This window comes from Penicillium taxi (assembly GCF_028828555.1).
Source record: "Penicillium taxi strain IBT 34144 chromosome Unknown utg000004l_segment0_segment0, whole genome shotgun sequence".
NCBI lineage: Eukaryota > Fungi > Ascomycota > Eurotiomycetes > Eurotiales > Aspergillaceae > Penicillium > Penicillium taxi.
The window spans coordinates 1016423-1025706 of record NW_026643206.1 but is presented as its reverse complement, the minus strand read 5'-3'; the positions used below and the strand labels follow the sequence as shown (position 1 = coordinate 1025706).

Here is a 9284-nt window from a genome sequence, read left to right as displayed (position 1 = left end):
CCAACAGTGGCGAGTCTGGGACATCATACACACTCTGTAGCACCTGATATAATCTGCAACTTGTTCCTGGATATTAAGGTTACTCTGTGTTGCTACGGACCTCGGAATGCCATGGTCGATAATTTCAAGAAATGAGGCGAGAATACTACCTAACTTTTTTTTTACATGTTTACTGATTTAAATATCTCGAGAGACGATTATCTAACCACAGAAATTTCAAATCTCATTTTACCAAAATTTAATTGATTCTATGAGCTTGATATACTTGGATTACCCAGGTGCTGTGGGCTATCTTCAGGATGCTCTTTCCGCCCACCTGCAGCAGTCTGTCTGCAGGTGGGTGGCGCATGTTCCAGAAGACGCCAGCTAAACTAGATCATCTTCCTATTCACAACATCTTATGTGAATCTTATACCCTCAAGAATTGCGATTAGATCAGGCTCATTGTTGAAGTAATTGAGATGATGTTCGGTTGTTGCAGTGGGTTGGCGCTGTTGAGAGTGACCTCACCAGGGTTGGAGACAGGGCAGACAAGGTCAACCATAACAGTGACGTAGGTGCCCTTTCTCGGTCGGTGTGGGGTAATGCTACTGGCACGCACTACCAAAAAGACAGAGGAAGTCAATCTCGAAGTGAGCCTGGCCATAAGGACAGAATGGGTCTTATTGCCATCATAGGTTTTGGCTTGCTGGTAATGGGGGTCTTTTTTTCCCCAGAACTTGTCGATTCGGAGAAATCCGACTAGCTCGAGAAAATCGAAGTCTGTGGACTATTATGATCGCTCTGGTAGGATCAGACGGCTAGATTGTGTTGGGTGGTTCCTCAATGTAGCATGTAGTCATCCATACCGAAGATGTCCTTGACACGGAGGACGAAGGGAACACCAGAGTGATTAATCTATGAGATTCTGACAAAAATGAGAGCTATCAATGACCAGAGGGCTTTTATGCCGTTGGAGCCTGGAAAATGAAAGGTACAACGCCTCGAGGTTTTTATTTCATCCTCACACCTTTCAGGATCTGAGGTTGTACGAGGTCTTTAACCCTCTATGCCCTTTCCAATCAACTGCGATCAACTCGCGTGGACTGTCCTGTCACGGTTCCAATTTATGTATGTATTTTCTTTTCAAAATTCAATGGAACTTGGAGTACTGATCAGATCTGGGATCAGTGTCGAGAAGATACACACCACATAATCAGCAAAAGGGATTGCGCGATCCTGGTTACAATTTAGTCGGTGCTAATAGAACCAATATCCTAATATCGTATTTATATGGCATCGTGATGCAACAGTCAATCTGACTGATGGACGTGGTGTCGAGAACCTAGTGCCACTTTACTCTGCGCGGAGAAACCAGGAAAAGAAATTAGTGAAGGCTCCGAATACACAGCTTGGTGAAACCAGAGACAGATTGCGGTGAATGGATTTAAATCAATAAGCTTTTTGATAACTTCATCCTCACTTTCCGGGATCCCTGTCAGGTAAGAACACAAGTGGCTTGATTAGACGGTGACCTCAAATTCTTGCCATTATGAGAAACATACTTCCTTGCCAGTCATCCTTACGCCTGGTACGTCCAATTACTTACTTCGGAGCGTTTGTTCCACTTCAATGCCCATCTACCCGTCACAGCAGTCTCACGAAACGTCAAAAGCCTTATGGTATATGCATATTTCATCGCTTTGATGCTTATCTCAGATTTGATCAGGTAATTAAATTGACACTGATCCTACTAGAGGTGATGAACAAAGTCTCCATATCTATTCGACTGGTGAAGGCCCCCATCAAAGATCCAAAACGTCACGACAACCTGAAAAGAGCATTCAGAAGAGTTGCAGAACATCCATGACCGGAATGATTCAATTATTCAGAAAAGCACTAGAGGGTCATTTCTATCTCTGGATCTGTAAATTTTGAATCTTTGATATGTTCCATGGCTTTCTTCTCGTTTACCAGTGATAGCTGATAGATAGCAATGAAGCAACAAGGCATGGGGGCCGAAAGAGCAATACCTTTACTGCTGTGCAACAACATGACATCAAATCTTAGTTCCTTGGTGGGAAACAAGTGACTCAGATTAATGACATTTGAATGAATAATATATCTGCCCCACGACACGTGGAGGGGAGTATTATTGGGATTTGCAATCCTTCGACGTGATGGTGTGATCAATCAATCAGGTAAGGATACCTATACACGATCAATCATGTCCGCAAGTCTGTATATCACGCTACAAAGTTACTCGGAAGCCTTCTGCCACTCTTTTACTTCAGATTCCAGGTAAAAGGAGCTGTCTCGACAGGTTAGTGCGTATGCACCTCTTTTTGAGGTCATCTAAAGTGGAGTAAGAATCGTCTTTATCTATGTTTACTTCTCGCCTCAGCAAGTGCTTGATCTAGCCCTGGAGAATGGAGTAAGTCTAAGTCGCCAGGCCATTGCAATTGTGATGTGTAGATTGCATGCCCGTGTAGGTGTTCAAAGTTGACATGTGGATTCTAGTCTGCTACATGCATGACGTTAAATCTTATTTCTGTCTTCGGGGAATGGAGTAGGTAGGTAAACTTCCAACTCATCACGATAACATATACAACTACAACCCTTAGAAATATGTTAGAAAGACGTGAGGGAGCTAAGAGTGTATTCAAAACATGTAAAGAAAGAATTACTTGATTCAACATATATTAACCATTTGAGAAAGACCCCCTCAGGCCAAAATTATCATGTCCTGCTATCAAATACGGACGTAATCCAACCCATCTCAAGCTCAGTAAACTGCTTAAATTTACTCAAGCAGAGTCTTGACACCAGCCAAGATAGCAGGGGGGTTGGCACCACGAACAACCTGGACCTTCGCACCGTTCTTGTAGAAGAAGAAGGTAGGCATAGCGGAGACACCGTTGTCAGCAGCGACTTCCTGCAGCTGGTCAACATCGACCTTGTAAACCTTGAGGGCACCTTCGTGGGTGACGCTCAGCTCCTCGATCTTGGGGGAGATGGCCTTGCAGGGACCGCACCACTCGGCGAAGAAGTCGACGAGGATTGGTTCTGTGGACTCCTCAACGAGGGTCTTCCACTCAGCGGCACTGCAGAGAAGAGAATGTTAGATTCTGATTTAAATTTGATTTGAAGTTTGGTTTTAAGGGATTGTTAGCTTACGTGTTGATCTGAATAACGTTGCCACCAGCCATTTTGAAGGATTGGGTGAATTTGGGGATTGGAGTTGAGGAGAATGCGCGGAAGGGAGATTGAGCAGGGGTGAGTTGCTTAAGAGGTGATGAGCGGATCAATAGTGATGAAGCGCGCAGGACAGGGAGACGGGCGAAGCGGATGGTTGAGGGCTTGATCTAGTGGGGTGGGGTGTGAGCCTTAAATATCAAATGAGGGGCTCGTCTCTTTTATTAATGAGATGACGATGCGGATTAGGTAAGTACAGGCTGAATAATCTGGACTTCACCGGAGATGAAATCATATAATTATTCTCTCGGGATCTTGGGCTTTCAGGAATTAACTGGTAATACTTACAAGCATGGCAGGAATTTGTCAAGGTAATCAAATTCTGTAGACCAATTGAAGGAGACTTGGGTGTTAAGGCGGTGAATTGTGGCAGTATAGGATGACGTGATTATGCTTACGAATTGGATTCATCTGGATCAAGTTAACTAGTTAATAAGATAAGATCTTACTTACCTCGGTCTATTTACCTGCGATATACGGAGTACTGGTGAGAAAACTGGTCAGTCAGAATCTAAAAGACTCGTGACTTGTATATCTCATGCATATGCCCAGGTGCCAGAGCTACTTAGCTGCACGTATGCACTCTATGCAATTTATAGTTAAAGGTAGGTACTGATACACTTGAATTTGGGTATAGAATGAAAAAGATGTTAATACTGGATATTACAAAATATCTAGGGAATGGCAGACCATCGTCCAGCGAACAGTCAGAAAAAAGGTGGATACTAAAACACTCCGATAAAGAGGAAATGGATAGATCAAATGTCAGGACAAATGAAACAAAAGAAAGCCCAATTTGCAAGTAGCGGCTGATGGGTGCAGTTGTATTAAGAACGCGCGTTGAATTTATGCATCTAGGGAAACTCAAAAACATGGGGCGAGCTGGGGGTATCAACAAGTAAAACATCACAACCGTGGGATGTGGCACAAAACATATAGGGCATGCAGGGGAGGGCAAGGGCAAGGGAAATGTGGAGGGAAGGGGAAGGGAAGGAGTTTGGGGCCGAATATCATGAGGTTGTTTAACAAATGAAATCAACAAAAGAAAGGTCTAGAGAATGAGCTGATGCAATTCAATAATAGCAAATCAAAACGACATTCAAATAGAAGATTCAAGAGTGCCAAGTGATAGCCACACTATATATGGTCAATCTCACCGTAGCTGCTCTTAATCCGTTGAGAGAGAGTAGGTCTAGTCTCACTTTCAGGATTGTCATCTTCCTCCGATGCAATAGGGTTGAGGGGGGCAATGCTCTTGAGCATGATGGCGGTGGACTTGGGGCGGTTTGTAGGGTTCACCACCACAGGTCGACGACCGACTTCACTGAGCCAAACATCAGCGGGCCTGCCAGTGGCACTGACAGACTCACTCTCCAACTCTGGATCCTCCATGTAATTACTGATACGGCGGGAATCAAGGGACTCTCGGCGTTCATCTTGCATGTCAACTGGTCCAAACGGACTAAAGCTGGTCCGATGCGGACTAGATGTGCTGTTCTTCCCAGACATGCGCTTGAAATATTGACCAGACATCCAAGACCCTTCGGAGTCGATGGATGCCAGAGACTGCGACAAAGGTACATTGTCGGGGTTTGCGTCAAAACTCTCAGTCCAAGACCGGAAGCTGCGACGTCGACGAGGGTTGATGATATCTATACCACCACTGGGTGCTGGCTCCTCCATGAAAGTATCTTCTTCATGCTCTAATGCGGATTCTGTTAATTGCTCAGGGATGTCGGGAATTTCGGGTGACTGTAGACGTGAGTCGGGGGGTGAGAGGGGCTCATCGCCGAAATGTTCGGTGAATTTGGATTGAGCGCGCATGACCGCTCCACCAGGCGGGGAGATCAGTGGCCTTGTGGGGATCACCACGGTGGTTCGTGGGGGTGAAGAGGGAGTTGAGATTTTGTAAAAGGACTCGTGAGAGGCGTTGGAAACTTCGGGACTCGGGTTGTGTCGGTCTCGGTAGCGCTTGAGACGAGAAGAACCACGCCGAAACAAAGAAGTGATGGTGTTAGTGCTACCACGCTGACCACTGACATCCGAGGATGGGCGTTCAGACATGTCAGAGACAGAGCCAGTGCCAAAGGCATGGTTGTGACTGTTGCTGCTGATGCCTTGGCGAAAGGACGAATGGGACAGTGTGGTACGCGAAGTGCCCGGCTCGAACGAAAGAGCAAAGCTGGGACGGGGTACCAGCTGGCGCGAACGAATAGAGCCACCATCCATAGTTCCCAAGACCTGGGCACTGTCGATGGATGCACGCTCGATGAGTTCACTGACTTTCTCGATTTGGGGCTCTGGAGGTTCAACCGGAAGAGCCTCGGTCGTTTCATCGCATTCTTCCACCATAGGCATATCGTTGTCAGGTTCCTGCGGGACCTCTACTTCGACCTGAACCTCGATCATCTGGGGTGCCTCGATACGTTCTGTTGCTGCCGCCTTCGCGAGATGCGCATCTGCCCTTTCTTGCAATTTGCGTCGTAGTCTTTCCTGCTCCTCAATCTGCTTCTTCTCTCGACGGCGGCGATCTCGATCCAACAGCTCTCGCAGATCACCGGCATCCAACGAGTCGGCCAAGTCTTTCATTCGTCGCTTCGAGTGATATGGGTTCTCTTCCGATGTCAAAGCCGCCAACCTTTCTTTGTCTGATCGGCCGGAGGGTGTGACATTTCTGCTTCGGTTGGTCGAGAGTTGTGGGGGTTCGACATAGCGAACGGCGGGTCGGGGAGTCAATGCAGCAAATGCGTTTACCTTGAAGGTATAGGTGTCCGAAAAATCCGACATTGAAGACGTCCTAGAGTCTTGGATGGAAAGACTGATAGTGGAGCGATTCCGCTGCAAGCGTCGGTTATTCCCTCTGCGTCGCGGATGGTCTCCATCATCACCGTGTTGACTAGTTCGGTGGGGTATTTGGATGGATGGGGTCGAAGACAACATCTTGATCTCACGCTCTCGTAAGATCTCCTCGGCCTTGCGCTTGCTGAGTTTCCTCCGTAGCTTATTCGGCCCCTTCACACTTGGTTGCTTCTTCAACAAAGATGAATGTCGAGAAATTAATCCTGGCAAACCATCTTGTTGTTGTTCGACGTGTGGTTGCGGTTCGTTGGTTGAGGCTTGACGGTCAAGAGGAACAGTTGGGTGCAACATTACGGATGCTGTCCCATGGTCATCTGTTTTGCCCTTGTTGTGACGTTTTGTTGAACGGCGCGTGGGCTTCTTAACCAAAGTTGGTTCTGCGATGACGTCCTGCTCGAAGGCCACGTGCATGGCGGCTGCGTCGTCTGGACCCATTTGAATGCTATGCCGCTTGTTCTTACGACCGAAAGGCCATATCGCCATAGCGACTGATGGAGCACGGCTCCAAGTCAGCTCCTTGAAAATAGTTGGCAACTGATATCATTCATTCAGGAATATTGGGTTGAAATAGAGAAGAAATGGGGTAGAGGGCCACAAAGTCAATAAGGCGGAGTAGCGGTCAAATCAGAGCCACCAGCGTCATAAAGTTTAAATTTTGGGTCCGTCAAATGAGTGAAGGAAGGAGGAAGAAGAGAAAAGGAAAAAGAAAAAGAATAGAGGGCTTGAAAGTGGTTAGGTAGCGTTGACCAGCTTCGCTGACCTTGATTGTAGAGAGTGAGAGAGTGAGAGAGTGGTGGGATAGAAAGGGAGGAAAGGGAGGAAGGAAAGGGAGAAAGTAAGATGAAGTGAGAAAAATGGAAAACTAAAATCACTAAAATCACAGAAATAATAAAGAAAAAGAATTAAGAAATAAATTAAATAAAACAAAAAGTAATGGAATAATACGGAGTAATCTGAATCTGAATCGATCAGAACAAGAGTCCAGACCGCAACAATCATTTTGTTTTGCTTCTCTAAAAATAAACCCACGCATTCCAGCATCCCGTCGACCTGGGGTACATTCCGTCACACACAGTACCTGGTACCTGGTCTTTACTTTTTTCACTATTGTACCTTGGTTACACTGGGAAAGGGGGAGATGAAATGAGTACTAAAATGAATAAGTTTAGAAGGGAATAATCCCGTTCATCCTCGAGATCCACTTCATTGCAAGTTGGCCTTGGAGAATTAAGTGAATCCACATCCACATCGGACATTACTACCTACTCAGCATGAACGATCGATACAGCATGATCTAAGATTACTAGTAGATTGACTCTAGGTAAGCACCTACCATCTTTCAACTAAGTACCCAATACTCTAAGTACTGTACTTGGGTACCAAGATCTCTAGTCTCCCAAGACCGTTGGTCAGGTGGAGCAGACGGTCCAGAACCCGTCACTCTTTCACCTTTTGGGTTGATGTGGAGACTTACTTAAGTTGACTTGCTTAATACGCGGCTTTGCTCCTCTTTGACTAGCTCGGTGACTAGTTTAGTACTTGACTTTACCCGCTAAATATTTATTCCAATACTAACTAGTATAGGGCAAGCTCGTCTATTCCAGTACCTACACGTAACACAGTATGATATTGAAGAGTTAACTTTCAATTTGGCTATGTATAATAGAAAGACTTATCTCGTATTCGGGATTCGGGATTCTTGATGTCTTACTATACTACTTTGTATAATGATAAGATCTGAACTTCTCTAATATGATAGGTGCGGTTCATTATGGGGAAACGCACAACACGGGAACGCTGGAAGCGGTGAAGATTGATATAAACTATTCTTATTCCTGGAATCCTAGTTTACCATGTCTTGGAGTATAAAGTAGATCTCTAGGACAAGGAACCTTTCAAAGTTCCAAGGAATCCCTATGTACTTGAATTCACCTGGACCGAAGGATGCACTACTCCATGCTGAGGTCAGGTCATCATATATTGCAGAGATAACGATGACCCACTGCGGTATACGCAGGTTCCCGCTCAATTATTGACACTTGGGCAGTCCTGCAGATATTACAGAGATTGCAGCCGAAGCTGCTGGTTGTTCAGCCTTAACCCTTTTTACTTTTGTACAGGCTGAAGTGGCGCTAAGGTTTGGATACTAAGGTAAGGTTAAGGTACTTTGGCTCCCTACTTAGTTACCTAGGTAGCTTTACGTATTGTTTTTTTTTCTATGACGGGGCTTTCCTATTTTAGGTGCCGCCGCTTTTATTATGGCTCACTAAGTAAATTTTAGTCTGGGCTTAGGCGAACAAACTAGAGAGCAAGTGAAGTGGTTAGCTTGTTGCAATTTATTGAGGTACTTACTTAGCTCAGTGAGCGCATCAAAGCGTTTAGGTTTTACTCAATAGGTAATCAGACCGCTCGATAAGTACTCGCTGAGTGCTCTGTGATTGTCACCTAATACCCAGCGAGCAGATCAGTGAGCAAAAGCGGCGAGTGGATGAGCACTAATACGGAAGGGGAACGCCAAGAACTGGCAGAGAAAAAACGGTACCTACACAGTAGGTATCCGTACTTTGAGGTGTTGGTTCCTGTGGGTGGGGGTGTTCAAAAATTGCATGTTCTGGAAGCGGCTTGAGGGTTGGGGTTTGGGGCCTTGGAAGCCTTGGAAGTTGGGGTCGGACCTAGTGGGATTGCATGGGGCAGGTTTAGTGAGGTGTTTGGCGTTTGCATTAGATGATCTACTTATTGGAATTGGGGGCATTGACCCCGAGATCTCTGTTTGTCAATGTCATGGTTGGTTTTATTTTATTTCATATTTAGTGTTTCTTGAAAGTGGTGATTCATCGACTCTATTAGAAAGTAGGTAAATTATGATCCATGGTACGAAGTGTTGACATATCTCGTCAGCTGATACCCCCTGGGTACAGCATTGAACCATAAAAAACCTTGGAACTACCATTATTTCCCTTGGTAAGAACATTGGAAGAATAGAATTAAGAAGCTGTTCACTCAGTATTTGTATTTGTTTTACAATAACACGGGCTCTACCTCTGTACCGGATTTCCTATGCCAGTTCTTGGCGTTTCCATTGTGTCTCGATGGTCATCCCCGTCAGGGAACACTCAAAAATCAGTCCAATTCACTCAGGGGGCACTCAGTGAGTGCTCAGTGAGCACCCTGATTGCTCACTGGGCGAGCTA

General features: G+C 45.6%; 3 protein-coding genes across 3 annotated transcripts; all 3 read right to left on the bottom strand.

Annotated features, from left to right (window-relative positions):
• Positions 1-430: 430 nt before the first annotated feature.
• Positions 431-646, bottom strand: N7495_005294 (uncharacterized protein; the record flags this gene model as incomplete). Its single annotated transcript, XM_057207945.1, has 1 exon — positions 431-646. The coding sequence occupies one exon, from the start codon at positions 644-646 to the stop codon at positions 431-433; it is 216 nt and encodes a 71-aa protein (XP_057061719.1).
• A 2136-nt stretch (positions 647-2782) lies between these two features.
• Positions 2783-3528, bottom strand: N7495_005293 (thioredoxin-like protein; the record flags this gene model as incomplete). The annotated part of the gene is made up of 3 exons (XM_057207944.1): positions 2783-3083; positions 3157-3344; positions 3523-3528. The coding sequence occupies 3 exons, from the start codon at positions 3526-3528 to the stop codon at positions 2783-2785; spliced, it is 495 nt and encodes a 164-aa protein (XP_057061718.1).
• Positions 3529-4371: 843 nt separating this feature from the next.
• On the bottom strand, positions 4372-6576 carry N7495_005292 (uncharacterized protein; the record flags this gene model as incomplete). The annotated part of the gene is made up of 1 exon (XM_057207943.1): positions 4372-6576. One exon carries the CDS (start codon positions 6574-6576, stop codon positions 4372-4374), a length of 2205 nt encoding a protein of 734 aa, XP_057061717.1.
• Positions 6577-9284: the final 2708 nt, after the last annotated feature.